At 41.4% G+C, this 18,503-nt stretch overlaps 1 protein-coding gene across 4 annotated transcripts in view; it reads right to left on the reverse strand.

The window, feature by feature from the left end:
• Nucleotides 1-18,503, reverse strand: part of GRIK2 (glutamate ionotropic receptor kainate type subunit 2) — a 455,416-nt gene that overhangs the window by 265,536 nt on the left and 171,377 nt on the right. For all 4 annotated transcript variants that reach the window (XM_079971607.1, XM_079971606.1, XM_079971608.1 and 1 more), the window contains exons 3-4: nt 13,144-13,320; nt 9,841-10,098 (exon numbers count right to left, since the gene is read on the reverse strand). In XM_079971607.1, the coding sequence (XP_079827733.1) occupies nt 9,841-10,098; nt 13,144-13,320 (435 nt within the window). The remainder of the gene's footprint in view (nt 1-9,840; nt 10,099-13,143; nt 13,321-18,503) is intronic.

Genomic DNA, 18,503 nt, shown 5'->3' on the forward strand with positions numbered 1-18,503 from the left:
CTCCCCAGCATGGAGGGGGAACATTTTCCATCCTGAGGGCTGCATTCTGTTCTGGGAAATCACCCAGAGACCACACACCAGTGCATGGTGGGGCAGAAGTGGAAGTGAGCAGAGCAATGATTGCAAATTTTACCTTTCTAGGATAGGCTAATTTCTACAGACATCCATGCAGCCCTCCCTGTTCTCCATCCAGACATGCAAGAGGCATTATCAGAGTTCAAGGATGTTCCAGGCAGGCAAACACATCCAGGGTATGAAGCCGGCCAGCTGGAAGGCTGCTGCTGCTGCACATGCATAAATTGGACAAGAATTTCTCCAAAAACAACCTCAACAACAGCTAAAACAAAGTGCACCAAGAAATGACGAGAGTTGCAAGTTCTCCATATAATACACAGTGAATGCTCAGCTTATGTCCATATCCAGGTAAGACTGTTCATATCTCCTAGCTCTACCTGGAGATGCTGGGAACTAAACAAGGGACCTTTGCACACAAAGCTTCTGTTTTACTATTTATACTTGGCAAGAGGGATCTCAGCTGTCTGGTTTCCAGAGAACAGCAATGGGGAGATTTGGGCCTTTCATTCTGGAAGTATTAGCTGTGGTGTCCTCTTATGAATGAGCAGTTGTTCATACAGATCACCCCACCCCAACTTTAAATGTGAGGCAGGCCTTTTCATCCCTTGCACTTACACAGGCTTTGGAATTCTTTTGTATAGCAGGCACACTTGGTCATTATTCTCCCAGCCTTCTGGAAATATTAAAATTATTTTGCTTTGGAGACCAGGGGGTGGAGGTAGGATGTGTAGGTAGGTAGAGAGCTTGTGCTTTTCTCAGTCAAGTTCTGTCATTATGATTGCTTTTTATTATATTTGATCTGTGTTTGGAGTTTGCTCTTTTTTGGAATGCTACTTTTTGTGCCAGCAGGAAAGTGGGTTACAAATATAATATAATATATAATTCACACAAGGTTATTGATAGTCACATAACTCCCAGGAAGAACAGAGTGAAGCTATAAAAATGCAGCCTACAATACAGAAATGTTGCACTTAATATCATGCCTAGCAGCAAACATACACAAGACGAAAGCCAATTCATCAGATATCCCGTCTGGGAATAACTGTATTGGGGGCAACAAATAATACAGCAAGGTGAAAGATTACAAGGGAGCAGAAGAAAATGGAATACCGCATTGAAAGGAGCAGGATGAATGGAACAAAGCAGAAGAAATATCAGCAGCAGAGTCAACAATCATGTATTCTCAATAACAGAGAGCATATTGTAATGCAAAGCAATTCTATACGTGATGACAGGAGTGCTCTGTGTTGAAAAACAGAGCTGCCCTAGCAATGTATAAAGAAGGAAGAGGAGATCTGATTTGAAATTGCAAAAGGGGTATGCAAGTTGCAAAACCTTCCCATTGTCTATGGTTCACATCCCTACTGTACTTTCCCTTAGATGGCTTCCAGCCAGGCCAAATTATTTCTAGTATTAAAGTTCGGCTGAGGGAATAAGCGCTTGAGGATAATATCTGTGGTTAGGTAAGCCACTGTAGAGAGGAGAATCTGTTCTCTTCACTATGCACCCCTTTCAGTGTTAAAATCAGACCTTCGTTCCTTCTTTCGATAAGAATGGGACATTAAACAGGCAACATTACATGCATATGTTGGATGATTACTTAACTGGACTGATGGCTTAACATGTCCCCCTCCTAATCCATTATTTTATGTATAAACTGACTGAGCATGTGCCTGTGGAGATGCTATAGCAAAATTGGTCTTGACAGTAAAATATATGAGGGCTGTTAACCAAATGTATGTTGTGAAAACTGTTCCCTAAACTGCCAAATGTTGAGGATGAGGATTTATCACTATGCAGCAAAAAGTGGTGCAGAATCCCAATGAGAACGTTTTCAGGCACAGAAGTTGATGGAGGGGAAACAGTGTCTTCAGAGTGGTTGGCATCCATGTGCAGAACAGCTGACTGCACGAGGAGGGGGCGCGCGAGAGGGAGAGAGGCCAAAGTCATCTGTTACTGTGACTGCAAGAAATAAAATCTCCCGAGATCTCTGTTTCCAGAGTTTATGTATTAAAAAAGAGGGAGGAAGCACATGAAATAATTCAGTCTCAGCAAACCTGCACATTAAATTTATAATCCCAGTTAAATGAATATTGCATATTCTTTAAATGAATGATAAAAACCAAAAGTTGGAATGTGGACTGTGTGACAGCATACTGAACATATTTAATTAATTTGCAACCTATTATTTGATTTGTTTAATACTAGTGGGGAGTTCCGGGCACTGCCTGGGAATTGTTAGAAATCAAAAATATGTTGTTGTTTTTAAATGGGTAGTATAATTTGGTGAGGCAGCCCAAACTATGTCAAGAAACAGGCTCAGACACATCAAAGTGATGTTTCAGTCCACCATCTTCAATCAAAATGGCACCTGGCACCTGAATGTTAATGAAGAACGCCCACCCTCATCTCAGAAACCCTCATACCAGGTTTAGCAATGATATCTTGAGAGGCTGAGGCAACCCAGTCAGATACAAGGGGTGCAGATAATAAAATTATTACCATTATTATGATTATTATTAGGCACGTAAGCATCTAGAAAACAAACGGACAAACTGCTTTCCAAAATATATACTATAATATAGTTTGGTGGGCTTTGTCTTTAGTTTGGAACAGTCCTAAAATACAGGTGGGTGAACAGTGCTTCCAGAGGCAAGTGGGTAGAATGGGGTGGGAAAACACTCCCCTCTCTGCCAGCAAGGACCCCGTTACCCCAAGTGGTGTTGGGCTTCCTTTCCCTAGGGGTGGACTTTGGTAATAGCCATCCTGAGTAAGGACAAAATTGCTGCAGTCATCCTCCAGCTCAGAGGTTGAGTCCTCTGCAGTATCTTCATCTCCCAAGCCTGATAGAGGTCAACAATCAGATGAGCTCCCTTTAACTACTTAGCCAGCTCCTCTAGGGAGGTGGAGTTAACCATAGGACACACCCTGTTAGCCTATGAAAGGATTCTGCTTCCTGCAGAAGCAGACAATGTATTTCCTGCAGACAATGTATTTCTACAGCTATGAAAGCAGGACACAGCTTCACTCAATGGAGCTATCCCAGTTCCTGCTTTTCTTTGACCTTTGCCTAAAAGAAACTCTGAATGGACTTTCCCTGTCTTGATCAGCACTTGCCTGCTGTGACTTGACCTTGTTGACTTTTAACTGAACTTTACTTGTTTGATCTGACCTTGCCTTTTGTGCCTTGATTTCACCTGTGAGTCTCAATTGCCCTTACAAGAGATTAACTGTTGGGTTATACTAGCTAGACTGACTTAGAGAAATGTGTGACATTAAAGATACACACACATTTGAACAGTAATATAGTGCCCTATTTAAGTTGCATATGATCTTTTTCCTTTACGTTATCTGGCTGAGCATCATCCCCCCGCCCCCTCACAATATTCCAGCTAAAGACTTTTGATGTCAAATCGGTGTCTCTGGCTTCATGGAGTCCCATATAATTTTTTTAGGGGAAACAAAATATGCTATACTTCAACAGTCAGAACCAGAACAATACACCCTTTCCATGATCTCACTTTAAAAGGGGGGGGGGGAGGGATGTACATTCTCTGCTGTCACACAGGCAATTCCTGACACTATTCAGCTGCATGAGCTTCTTATTCTTTACTTTCAGAACAATCAGCCAGGCTTCTCCTTCCATCAGAGTCTCAGTGAACTTCACATGATTTATGGGGATAAAAAAGCAGAATATTTAAATGTAAGTCAAATTAATGTTCACAGCCATGACAGATTCTTAATGCAGAGACGCTAAAGCCATCAAAACAATAATTAAAATATAAATTTTCTCTGCTTTTTAACACTGAGAAACAAATACAGTTAAACAATACTGAACTAATAAAACAATAGCTTTCCATTAAAAGGAAGGCACCATGCAGTAATTAGCTCTAGCACATAATTACTAATTGTGTTTGCCCTTGGCATTATTGCATAGGTCACTTAAAATATTCTGTACTGAGAGGATACAAAGCTACATGATACTACCCAGAATCAATATTGTCACACCCTACAAAACAGATTGGAAAGTGTTATTTACTAATAGTGTGTTTTACAGTGCCTTCTGTTGAATGCCAAAGTCATTTGGGAGAGGTAAAGGTCTGAGTTCTTTGTGAAATGAAAATGTCATACACATACACACACCTTTTTTTAAATAACAAAAAAACACCGTTAACATTTATATTTAGGCTTCTACTAGCATAAATTGCTTTTTGCCAATATCATCTGTAGATTCATAAGAGATGCTTTCTGCCATATTGAGTTATTATTATTGTAATTCATGTCTTTCTAACTAGACTGCCCCTGGGCTGATTCAAGATGCAACAGTAACTGTGAAATATGTTTCCCCATCAATTTTGAACGTAGTGATCTTATGAAAGAAGCTCCATGATGAGGGAAGGCTACAAGTTACTATTTTCCTGAAAGCTGCACTATAATTGCTGGGCCAACCAAGTAAATCCATAGGTTAAAGAGTCCTGTGGATTGAGGTTAACTTAGAGGTTAAAGAGTCCGGTGGATTGGCTTCTTGGTTATCAAAAGTTCCATGCACCTTGAATTTTTGTACTTTTCGCCTGCAAGATTTAATTCAGATGCATTTAAGTGTAGTAAAAGCTGTAGTACTTGCTTGTCCATTCAAAATAATAAGAATCAGATTACTGATGTATGGTAACAGGAACCACCACAGGGCATGTGCAATTATTTTCCACAAAGCTACTGCTACTAAGATAGCAAAATACCCATGTAAATGTTTCCATCTCACATGGCTCACATTATAGGATGGCAAGAGAATAATCTACATGAAAGCAATGCTATGTCAGGGAGGGGGGAAATTAAATGGCATGTGTAGCATTAGTGTGTTAATTTACCGTAACTGGATCAGCTAAGAGTAGAACTTACTTCAATACAACTGTGTTTAAACACACATACCAAGGGGCAGCTCACACTGCATTTTTTCATTCAAGCCATCCTGACTTTTCCCAGGTACACTTTCAAGAGCCAAAGGAGAGTGTAAAACAGCAGATTCTGCACATATCCAACAGCAATTTCAATAATTTCAATATAAACGGTGACCTCCTAATTGGGAAGTCACCTTCCTCCAAGCAAGTACATACATTGGATTTTGGTTACTGGTATTTTGTAAACTGGCCCTCACAGCTACAAAACATTGGCTTCTAAGTGGAGAAAGGGTGCATAATTAAGAAGTAATTGATGTTTAGATAGCTAACAGTGAAATGCTATACATATTTGCAGAAATACTATGGAGTTCAATGACTTCAACTTCTAGGTAAATAGAAGGACGTTCCACTGAACAGACTGGGACTTGCTTTTGAGTAGACATATATAGAATTGCACTGAATAGTTCCCTTCATTGATCAATGCACATTTCCATCCTACTCTTTTTTTTAAAAAAAAATATTTATTGGTGTTTCAAGAAGTTACAAGAATAAAAAAGAAAAAGAAAAACAGAAAATACAAAATACAGAAAAAAACAATTAAAAACAAATCCATCTTTCCATATCTTATCTGTCATTTGCTTGTTTCCTTGACCTCCTCACACCTCCCTTTTTTGTATTCTAGTTCTACTCATGACCCTTGTTTTTTTATGTTGTTTAATTATGTAAGAGGAGCGAGAGACAAAGAAAACTTTAAAAGGGGAGGCTCTGAGGCATAACTGATATTTTTTGTGGGGGGAGGAGTTTTATTCCAGCACCTAACCTTAAAAGCACTTCATTTCTGGAAGCATTTCTTTCCACCTTTGGCTTTCACTCAGAGGCACAAACAGGCTCTTTCTCGGATGCTTAAATCTTTCACCTACAACCTCAGCAAATGCTAATTGGCAAAATAGAGGAAGAAAATACCCCTTTCAACTTATAGCAACACATTTGCATATGCCATTAATTGTCACTGAACTATGTAACCAAAAGGTACTACCAAGTAATGGCTTATGCAAATCAGGAGTGAAGATAACAGGTTTCTTGTTACCCCACAGAGGCTTCAACTTGAAATCCTGCTTCAAAACTTTACTGTCTACAAAGTAGTCTTTAGAACAGGACTGATCTCCTCCTTTCAGCTTAGAGAAGATTAGCTCTTGTAACGGGATTTTTGAGAAATCCAGGGGGAAAGCTGGATTTCGTCTTTTTAGACCTCGGGAGGAATACAAGAGATCAAGCTTTGCCATTTGCTTCACCTGACATAAAAGAGGCAGGCTTAATTAAAATGTGTGGGTATTTTGCAGGTGCACATCAGGGATGGTATAGTACACCTCTAGCACAAATCAATGGATGCTTGCTTAGAATTCTCAGAGAGAGAAAAAGATATTTCCATAGCTACAGCAATGCTGAGATTTGGAGCAAAATGCAAAGTTTGCCACAGACTGAAATCCTCTTCAGTTGTTGAGCCAAATATGCATGAACTGTGGCACCAACTGCTGAGGGAATGAAGGAGTGTGTGTGCCAATTATAGGAGCCAACTCCTAGGGGCCAAGGTCCTTTTGCCCCCTCATAAAATAGTTGAGGTCTCCCCCTCAGTTGATGGGCATTGCCATTCAAATGGTGTGCGTGTGTCCATCTTGTGATGGATTATGTGGGGTGGGGCTTACCTGGCCCCCCAATATTGTATTCAACTTGGCACCCCTTGTTCCAATCCTGCCCCAACAGTCCTGAATGTGCTGATCGTGTATGCTCCACCAATCTTCTCACACTGAACAAGAAAGTAGGAAGGCTGAACATGCTTTGAGGCCCCTTTCAGACCTTCCCACTGCTGGAACAGAGACAAACAAAACCTGCAGATTTGCAGATGACTAAGGCCTCAGGCCTTCTTTGCTGCAAAGCCAATGGTCCTGAGATATGTGCTCTGCCATGATGAAGAACATTGCAGGGAAAGTGAGTTCCCCTTGATATTAAGGTTTCATTTTCAGGCAGTTGATAAACAATGTATCTGCAGCATGCTCATTAAAAATGAAATAGATAGTTATGAAGTACAACAGATAAAATCCCTTTTTGTTATAACTATAGTTTATCACTCCCTTAACAAGTTCTTGTTCAGTGCTTGAAACAAGTGGCCTGTAAATCAGATATTTATTGTTATTATTATTAATTATTTATGGTTCACCCTTAAAGTACACAGCACTCTGTAACTGCCCAGGACTGTGCCATGCTTACAACCACCATAAATAGTTTATTATGAATGGCTTCCTATAAAGCATTTATAATATGACTTTTAATACAACATGAGGCCTGTAAATTGTGTTAACAGATTGAAGAAGTTGAGATTTTGCCAAAGGGATGCACACTTTTCAAAGGGTGTAGTCTAATTAGTTTTCCTGCATTCATGGAAAGGTGTTTGATCCAGTGGAGTCCTCCAACGGAAGAGATTCCATTGTTGCCACTTTCCCCTGCAGCCTCACATGACACCTTCCCCTCTGTTCTGGGGAGCCCTGCAGCTCTCTGCAGCTGATTAACATCTCCCTTCTTCACTAGGAGAGGCGCCCACTGTATTAATACACCTATAAGTGCAAACATCATAAATATAAGGGCACCAATGGCATGCCACCCTAAAGATTTGAATGCCAGGGTTTGGCTAGATGAAAATCACCTAGGATCTCCCTGCTGTTAAATATCCTTCCACTTAGGTTTGTGAATTCTGGGGAGCTATTTTACATATGCACCTATGAGGCTTGGAAGCACATCATAATTTACTGACTTATTGCTAGGGGAAACAGTGGTCAAATGTTCCACAGCTTTCCCAGTCTCCCCCATGACATTGCTAGTGGCCCCAAGCTCAATACATTTCATCTAGACTTTAGGATGTCATAGAGAGAAAAAGGGAACAGATTCAGGTCAATCATTCTTCCATAGATGCACCAAATTGGACACACCTCAGATGGAGCAATAGCTCAGTTGGTTAGAGCATGGTGCCAATAAAGCATGTGCAACCGTATGTATTTAAACTGACATCACAGGTTTTAAAGACATGCAGTGATCAGAAGCATACATTTAATTTCAATGCTTATCCTTAATAATATATTCCCCTTTTCCCCCTTGCAACAGGAAAATTGCCTTCAGAGGAGCAAATGAATAGTGTGCTGTATGGAACACAGGAAGCTGCTTTCTGTTGAGTCAGGACTTTGGACCTTGGTTCTGTCTACGCTGCCTGGCAGCAACTTTCGAGATTTTTTTGCAGGAGTATTTCTCAGCCCTACATGAAGATGCCAGTGGTTGAACTTTCTGCCTGTAAAACATTCTTTTCTTTACTTACAGTATTTATACATGACCCCCACTAACTCAAAATCTCTGGAAGGCTTACAATAAGATTTAAAGACAACTGTTTACAGAAATGAAAGCGTAAAATCTAATGCACCTTTAATCAAAAACAGAAGATAACTATAAAACTAAGCTCACAGCAGCACTAACGTTTCACACGTCTTTAAACTCCAGAAGTATCCAAAGAGTCTGTAACTCATTAGAGAACCTTAAGAATGAAGTAAACCAAAAGCCTAGGATAATGATGATGATGATGATGTTTTTACTTGCTGAGAAAAGGTTAGCAAGGTAGGCATCAGGTGAGACTCTCTGGGGAGAGCATTCTCCAGCCAGGGTGCCACTGCTGGAAAGATCCTCCATCTAGTAGCCATTCACTGCACTTGGTAGGGGAATCACAATAAGAATGTGCTTTACCTCTGAACCACAGCACTTCCCATTTTTCTGTGGCTAGAACTCAACAAATCTGGAGAAACAAACACACCTAACCAAAATAAAATAAGACTAATGTACTCATATTTACATCACCAGATATAACTTGGTGCAGGAGCACCCAGCAGGGAGGGCATTGCTGAACGCCAGGCCTCCTGGCAACAGCATCACTGTCACTTACCTGGAGAGAAGGAGGGAGGAGAGGCCAGAACAGTTTGAATGCACTGGTAGAGCTAATCCAGCACTCCTACTGGTGCACCCAAACAGTGCCAGCCTCCCCACTGCTTCACCCCTCTTCCTTCCAGTAAGCTGGAGTGACGCTGCTGCTGGGAGGCCAGGTGTGTGGAACTGACCCTCCCCACCAACTGCCCATCTCAGTGAACCCTGAAAGATGTATAGTGTTCAAAACTCCCTTTGCATATGAAGTTTCTTAGCAAACTTCAATAAGGACAGGGACAACTACACATATACATTCAGCACACAGAGCTGATCCCAACTTTGTGGTCAATGCTTCTTAACACAGGAGCTCCTGATGTATATGCAAAAACCTGCCCCCTTTTGGATTTGTTTTTCCCCAAAATGTTACAGATGAACACCTCTGGTTTGCTTGCAATCTTTATGAAAACAAATTGCAGGCTTACAATTGCAAATCTTTCTACAAAATGTAAACGGCAAGGGTCACAGAGTCCTCTGTTTAATAAAGACACCCAAACATAAAACAGACAATATTTCCTGATCTGTTTTCTAGCTGGAACAGGAAAAAGGAGATTGTCCTCATAAAATTTTCAGATGTTTTCCTTGACTTGAGATGCCTAGACAAATAATCAGATAAACCTCTAGCTTTTAATGCGGTGATCTAAAATCCTTCTCTCCCTTTTTCATGTCATTATAAATCAAATATATAGAAAAAGTTATGCATAATGAAGGAGTTGTAGGTAGGATGAATCTGTGCATTTTATTTTCTATTGTCTGCAACAAAATCTCACAATCACATCTTATTTGCTTGTTTAGAGGAACATGACGCATTATGCATGCCCTCAAATACAGCTACATAATGTCCTACAGTGATACCTACCTGTGCTGTCATCATAAACAACCGTGACAGTTTTCCACTTGAAGAACTGCACAAGGTCAAGGATGGCGCGGCTGAGTGAAGAGAAATCTGGATAAAGACTGACATAGAATGAGTCTTTGTTGTCTGAAACCTGATGCTTCCAGCGCGTCTGTATATGTGGAACCCCTAAAGCGTTGCAGATAGATTGCACTGCATTAGCCGAAGAACTATGTGAAGGTCCAAAGATAGCTGCTACTCCAAGAGAGAGCTGATCACAAGCTGAAAGGAAAGGAAAGTATGATTAACAGTGTGCAGAGAATAACACACACAGTGATAGTTTTTTCAGGCAGTCATCTGCTCAAGCAGGCTTGCTGTTGATGCAAGTCTCTCTCTACAGGCAAAGTACAAATTAACTACATTTTGAGAATATGTGCTTAAGTATTAAGTTAGAGATGTGCACATTGTGATCTGTCAGTGTTAACAGATCTCTGTTCACCTGTTGTTGTGGCTCTCTGGGAGGCTTAAAAAGGAGGCAGGGATTCTACTACAATCAAAACAGATGTCCATGGAGCTTAGAGGCTATTTAGTGTCCTTGCCAGCACATCTACTCGGATTTTGGCATTTTTGGTTCCATTGGCTTTGAACGTTTGCATGATCAGTTTTGTGGACTATAGGATCCACACTGCAAACTCTCATCTTTGCTTCAACATTAGCTTTCTAGCACTCAAGCTTGTTATTAGCTAACCCTTAGCCTTGGGGCATCATGTTCACAAACTGCTGTTTGCATTGTCTTACCTAGTCACCTGCCCATCCATAAAGACTAACCAGCACCACCCAGTTCTAAACATTTGCAGAAGCTTATCTGCCTGGAGCATAATTTCCCTGACATGTAAAATCAGGGCTTTTGACAATGCCCTGGTACTGCAATTAGCACAACTCCTCATTCTGTGCATTTATTGTCTGTATTTGTTAATACGATATGTAAGCTACAAATGCTCAGTGCTATCTGGCTTCAATTATTTCCTTTTCACCTTGTGGAGGAGAATCCACCATCACTGTGGCTACACTTGAAGCCATTGAATATTGCTGCAGAGGGATCATTTTATTGATGTGCTCTTTGCACATTTTAATGTGTCCATCTTTTCTGGATAAGGAGAATCAAGTTCAGTGAGGGTATCTTTATGCTACATTTGCTCCTAAATTCCTTGCTAACTACATGATATCCATAATCTAGAAGAAATATCCAGATAGAGCTTCTTCCTAGAGAAATAATAATACTGTCTTTGGTGAAAGGGAGAAGGCTGGTAGTTTTGTTTTGTTTTTAAATTAATTTAGCATTGAAATGCTGTAGTAGGGTTAGCCTCTTTCAGTAATAGTAGAAAGGATTTGAAGTAAACAATGCAATACAAAACAGTAAAAATAAGGCGTGCGGTGCTCTTTTCTATGCAGTTCATGCTGTGCAATACAGAACATCCTTCTATGATGTTTGAGTATAAGGCACAATTCTGTAAAAGTCATTGGATGCAATCCAATCTGGGTCCATTAGAAACCAGTGGGAAGTCTGTCTCAGATTTCAATGGGATGCAAATTTCCCCATGAAGTTTTCCGCTTCTAAGCATGGGCACGCACTGTTGTAACTACTAAGCATGAACTTTTTTTGAAGTGTATTGTTCACTAATGCATCTACCTTTTGTACCTGTAATAAAATGCTACGAGATGGAACCTGTAGCAAGCAGTGATAGCTGGCAAATTGTTCCCTCCCAGTAGACTTTTAAAGAAACCCCATGAAAGGCACATTTCTTCTGCATGTGGCTTACAATGATTCTATTCTAAGCTAACAGTGTGATCTTAAAAAAAGTATTAACGAGAATTTTGATTGCATTTCCAGCATTCTTAGTTCACATGACATCTTCAGCAAATTCTGCTCTTGCCCAGGGATTTTTCATCGGTATGGTGCTTTTAAAATCTAATTAATTTCCCATCTGTACTCCATTCCAGACATCCAGCTGATGGGCAGTCTGATATACAGCCAAATTAAAACTTATTGCAACAGCACTATACCAGCTGAAATCAAAGTATGTGGAGTGATTTAACTGGGTTGAGGTCTAAAATAACAATACTTTTGATACGAACGTTTGCCTGGTCACTAAGCATGAGCTACTGCCCCAGCTGAAAACATCAATATGGTTGTTAAGACTTCTGTCACAATAAAGGCACTGTGGTATCTGAACTATCCACCTTTCCTTTCTAACTTCTTCCATCTTATAGAAATGCCTGGCAAAGATGTACTGTTTTGAAGCCATGCAAACTACACTTATGAGAGTGGACAAAGTGTGAGAATTGTGCCAAGGAGACCTGGGGCAACAACCCCTTCAAGTCAAAAAAAGTCAATGTCTTCCTGCCTCAGGTCCCCATTCCTCAATAAAGGGCATCAAAGGCAATCAAGATTGCTGTGAAGATGGAAGAAATAATTACTTTCATTGGCATGGCTTTCAGTCATTGATAATGTACCTTGCTCTACTTTGTTGTATGTGTATGCAGGCCAGGAGGAGCCCAGCATGGGACTCTCACTAACAGACGTCTGTACTGCTATAGAGATCAGTGCCAGCCATGAATTTTTATAAGAGACAAGCATGTGGGGGCCAGGGCTGCACAACATAAGAACAATGTAAGCACACCATGTGCGCACACCACAGGGTGTGTGCACAACCACCACAGAATTTGGGAGGCACTAGCCCCCTCCTTGGAAATCTGAGGGGGCCTCACATCCCCATGGCACCTATGACAGGAGAAGTGCACAGAGCTGCAGTTAAGAAGCATATTAAGGTGGGCTTGGCTTCTGTGATATAACCAATGAATGGGGAAACCAAGCACCCAGTGGCTTACCTCTAAAAGCAGGAGGGAAATCAGGCCTTGTGGGTAAATGTGGCCCTCTAGGCCTCTCTATCAGGCCCACTCCAGACCATGCCCCTCCACCAAGCCATGTCTCATTTCTCCAGACCATAACCCTCACTGGTCCCCCTCTCTATTTTTGAGTGCTTTTTTTGGGCTGAAATGTGCTGTTGAACTTTGATGGTGCCCCTTTCTTGACTGGACAAGGGTGGGTAGATATGTATGTATGTGCATAGAAACCTCTTGTGTTTGCATGGCCAGGATGTAGCTTACTGTGCAAAGGTAAGTATCACAATACTCTACCCACTTTTGCTTCAGGTCTTGCTCACCAGGTATCCACAGCGCAGCTCCCGGAAAGTTGCTCACAGGCCATTTGGGACTGGGGGGAAAAGAAAGGTTCCCATCCCTTCTCCAAAACTCTTAGAAACATACCTTTTTTGGATGCTTCAAAACTATCATAGAGATTTATCTTCTGAGTATCGTATGTTAATGTAGTGTTTGGCAACAGAGTTCTGTTTCTATTGATTGTGTTCACGGCAAATCTGAAGGCCAGTTCTTCTGCTCCCATTGCTCCCGTTGGGCCAGATTCCACACATTCAAAAATACCCCCTGGAGAAATAAAAAGACAAGAAGGTGGAAATATTACTTAAAATGTCCAAGATCATCAAGTCATGACAACAGATTTTACAGGTGATGTACAGATTGCCCTGTTGAAGACTGGTTGTAAGGGGTTTGTTGGTTTTTTTTTTTTGGGGGGGGGTGTTATGCTTAGGTCACAATGCAAAAAAGAATCCAAACACATACGTATATCATGAACTGTGGGCAAGCCGCAAGTCTTCCTGTTATAGACCTGCTGGTATTGACAAGGCATCTGACTCTCACCTGAATCTCATAGCTCTCCTGATGAGTGCTCTGGTCTGCCTACCAGATACCAGGCAGTCTACTATTCAAATTAGGCCCCAGTGTTTGTTACAATTCCCTTCTCAATTAAGTAATCAATTTTAATCTAGAATTTGAATTCTTAAAGCTTTTCTTATTTGTTAATTTGAGCAAGTAAACTACTGCTCTCACTTCATTACAAACAGTATTTCTACCTGCAACACACCTGAGCAAACCTGCTCCTCTTCCTTTCACAGATATTTTGTTGCCATTTGCAACTGTAGCTGCCTCTGATGATTAGTTACCATTTAACTCTTGGGGAAAATAATTAGCATCACACGTCATGTGCATGGAAGTTACCAAACCAATTAACCAACTAGAAGGATTACTGTTAATAGCACCAGTTTTCCTATAACTTGATATTGCTGAATAGTTTTGATGAACCGCAAAAGCATTTTCAGTTTGCTTTCTGTTGCCACTCTGGAACTTTTCTTTATTAGTGCCACTTTGTTTTGTATGATTCCTTGCAAATGAAGGAAAACAACTTTTCTGCTTGTATATGTTGATAATATAATTTTGGTTACTGAGGACAAACAAGATTGTACAACAACAAGATTTGGTGCAGGCCTGGCCAGGGCATAGGTGTCCTGACTGTGACAAAGGTGACCTGTGTGCTTGCTTGCTTGCTTAACAGCTATTGGGAACTTCAAGGTCCCTGCTCTCCCTTCTTATGGTCTTTGTACTGGACCTGGAGACTCCAATAGAGAGCTTTATATTTTAGGAAGACTTTAGAAGAACTGGTTGACAAGTCTTATCAGTTGCAGACGTATGAGCGGATTTTATTTGCTGCTATTCTGGGCTCCTAGTGCACCAGGTTTAAAGGTAAAGGTACCCCTGCCCGTACGGGCCAGTCTTGACAGACTCTGGGGTTGTGCGCCCATCTCACTTAAGAGGCCAGGGGCCAGCGCTGTCCGGAGACACTTCCGGGTCACGTGGCCAGCGTGACATCGCTGCTCTGGCAAGCCAGAGCCGCACACGGAAACGCTGTTTACCTTCCCGCTGGTAAGCGGTCCCTATCTATCTACTTGCACCCGGAGGTGCTTTCGAACTGCTAGGTTGGCAGGCGCTGGGACCGAGCAGCGGGAGCGCACCCCGCCGCAGGGATTCAAACTGCCGACCTTTCGATCGGCAAGTCCTAGGCGCTGAGGCTTTAACCCACAGCGCCACCTGCGTCCCATGCACCAGGGTTTACACCAGCATAATAGAGTTAGCCAGGATGCCAGAAGGGATACAATTTATGAGCCTTCTCCATTAACTGCACAGCAGGGGGTGTTCAGTCAACAGTGCAAAGGCTGAGCTGAAGCATTCCCTGCTGGTTACCTGCTTTCAGCAATAGGAATCGCTGTTTGGTAGTACCCAATTGGTTAGCTGTCAGATTCTAGAGCTCCCTATTGGTGCTTCTTAGGTAATTCACAAAATACAGGGTCCATTCATAAAACACAGTGTTCATTCATACAGCAGTAACATAAATCTCCATTGCTACATATTGGATGTATATTTCAGCGGTTGAACGTACATGTTGATGGCCATGCTGTAGTGTAGTGCTTATGCGACTGTGAATAAAAGGTGGCAAGGCTCATTGTCTCAGGGTTTGGGGGGGAGAGAGGTGACAAAACTGATTTCCAATAATTTTGGGAGGGGGAGACTGCCCGCTGGGGAGCGGGCGGGCTGGCGAGGCCCCCTAGATTTAGAGGCCCTAGGCTTCAGCCTACTTAACCTATACATAAACCCAGCACTGGGACCCTGTCTGTTTTCACTGGCTTTGCAACCTTTGTGTGGATTGATTTTCTTTCTTTCTTTCTTTCTTTCTTTCTTTCTTTCTTTCTTTCTTGGATCTCACATGTGTCAAGGTATCTAGTGGCTGTCAAGGCTCACTTTATAGGATGGCATCTGACTGAAATTCGGACATGAGAAACAAGTTGAAACAACATGACACAAAAAGAGCAAAGCATACAGGCAATAATGGGCACTTTGTAAGTCCCTCATCACTCTGCTAATTAGTATATTATCAAAGCCCCAGAGAGGTTTAGCTTAGCAAACTGCTTCCTTGCTTCAGCCTCCTGTCTCATCACTAGCAGAAAAGTGGAGTGTTTATGTTTGTTTTTTCTACTGCCAAACCTATAAAATCCCACCCCTTGGGAAATGGATAGTGAAATTACATGAAAGCCAAAAAAAAAAATCACATACTGTGAAAGAAAGTGAGGAAATTGCTGTTTAAAATGGTATCTCGTTAGATCTCACAAAGATCCAATGATTAGAGCATGATATTTAAAATGTGCAGATACAAACTGAGCGAGCAGGAAAAGAATTTTCTGCAAATGACTATAATGGGACAATATGAAAGGGACCACAAAAGTTATAAAGAGAGAAGGGAGAAGAAATGGGTCACTCCAGACAACAGTCAGGTGGTGTTAAACAAGAAAAGGGGCAGAGAAGCTGAATAATTGACTAATACACATGAATATGAGAGGAAGATGAATATGCTGCAGGTTAATGGACAGAGACATATTCAAGAATTTCTAGTCTCATTAGCAATCCTCTATACTCAGGGCTTTACCAAGGTTTGTATTTACTAAGATATTTGAAATCGCACTGCATCCTGAAGATAGATTCTGTTTTGATTTCAGCAGTCTCAAAAAAAAAAAAAAGTTTTGCAGCAGAACATGGGCAATCATTCCCTTTGCTAGATACCAACTGACAAGGAGAGGAAAAGCATGTTTGTTAAAAATGATCAAGACTTTTAAAAAGGGTATTTTGGGTTTTTGTTGAGGCAATGATAACACTGTGAATAAATAAATCCAGGCACACTGGATGAGTTATGAAATAGAATATTATATCCAAACTGACAATAGATTCATATCAACAAAAAGGCAAATTTAATGGGATTCCACCCCCCATGAAATGTACACTTGGTAAAGCATCACAGTTCTTTTACATCTTAATCAAAAGCTCTGCACAACACTTCTGCCCATCACAAACACACAGCATTCTTCCTGCTATTGCTACTTCTGTGCTCCTGTTTATATAAATTGTCCCTTAGTTGCTAGATTTAGAGAATCATGAGTCACAAGCATTAGTAGAACTGATACTAGGCTTGACCACCATGTCCTTAGCAATATTTTCCTTCCTACAAAATGGGAGGGGGAGGGGGGAATCTATGATGCACTAAATTACCCCATACTACCAGGTCCTGCCTTCCAAAAGGCTGTCATGAGTCTTGTTAGTCAATCTAAACTTGTCAGTTGCTTTCCCTACCATTGTTGTGCCTATTCATGACAGCAGTATTAATAACCAAGTAAGGCATGCAACACATGTTCTCAGATAAACAAGGAGAGAGAAAAGTAATAAATCTCGCAATTCTAAAGTAGAAAAGCTGCCAAAACCCTGGCCTATCTCTGTCTCACAGCTTGAAGGAGGCAGAAATGTGACTTGTCCGATTTCCAGGGCATCCTTTGGGACTGAAATAGGACCTTTATCCAAAACTGCCATGGCTCAAATTAAAATAGCTGCTTAAAATCCACTTAAAATCCACCATTTTTACACCCGAAAACCAGGGCATTTCACTTTCCTGGCATATGGAAAGACTATCTTATTTGCATTCAAAGCTTGGAACTTAATACACGACACTGTAGTTGCAATCAAAACCATTCAAGGACCATAGTAACCCTGTATGCTGCATTTAACAATAAAAGTTAAAAGGTAAAGGACTCCTGGGCAGTTAAGTCCAGACAAAGGTGACTATGGGGTGTGGTGCTCATCTCACTTCAGGAAGAGGGAGCTGGTGTTTGTCCAAGGACAGCTTTCCGGGTCCTGTGGCCAGCATAACTGAACCACTTCTGGTGCAACAGGACACTGTGACGGAAGCCAGAGTGCACGGAGTGCCGTTTACCTTCCCATTGCAGCAGTACCAATTTATCTACTAGTACTGGTGTACTTTCAAACTGCTAGTTTGGCAGGAGCTGGGACCGAGCAACGGGAGCTCACCCCATCGCAGCGATTCAAACCACTGACCTTCTGATTGACAAGCCCAAGAGGCTCAGTGGTTTAGACCACAGTACCACCCTTGCATTTAACAATAAGCAGCCAGGGACAACAGCATATGGAATGTGGTCCGAGGTTTCTTATCAAGCTGGAAATTGTTAGACAAAAGATCTGCAAATTCATGCCAGAAAATACACATGCCTTAACACTGACCAGATTCTTTATAAAATATGTGCTATATTAATGGAAACAGGCTCTTCTGAAAGCAAGAATCATCACCTCCTGACTACTTATGATGTTGGGGTTCTAGGTTTCATTTATCTAAGAAAATCACATCAAAATAACTGAACACCACTGTGAAGAACTCTTTCAACTGTGTTATGTTCTATTTTGTTTGTAAAATGGTTGTCTTCTGCTCTTAGCAGATGTGTTCCAACCAAGATGTCCAACAGTTTACAGGAGGTAGCAGTGGACTTGGGACTTTCAATTTTCAGCAGCACTCTGTGAGATGCCAACATTCAGTGTGCCTTTACCTCTTGCCTTCCATTCTAAGTCATTGTTGGGGCACCCTCTTGGCTTGGCTCCAACTCTCTGGAGCAGATTTTTGTGGGCAGCAAGGGAGCAGAGATGAAGGAGAAGTCCTCTTGTTCAAGTTGAAATCTGGTCCAGTGTTGAATATAACTCATTTACTTGGTGGCAGGCACAGAGTAGAAGGGGTTAGATTAGCTCATTTGCTGATCTATCCTTCTTGACGTAGTGTAGGCTGCAGTCCATGCGACCACAACCACCATAAGTTTTATGGTAGACATAGGACCCAATCAGCTGGGAAGCTCCTCTTGAACATGCCCTACTGAAATGAGTAAGTGCTCACA

The sequence above is a fragment of the Podarcis cretensis genome (genome assembly GCF_951804945.1).
Source record: "Podarcis cretensis genome assembly, chromosome: 3".
Classification (NCBI taxonomy): Eukaryota; Metazoa; Chordata; class Lepidosauria; order Squamata; family Lacertidae; genus Podarcis; species Podarcis cretensis.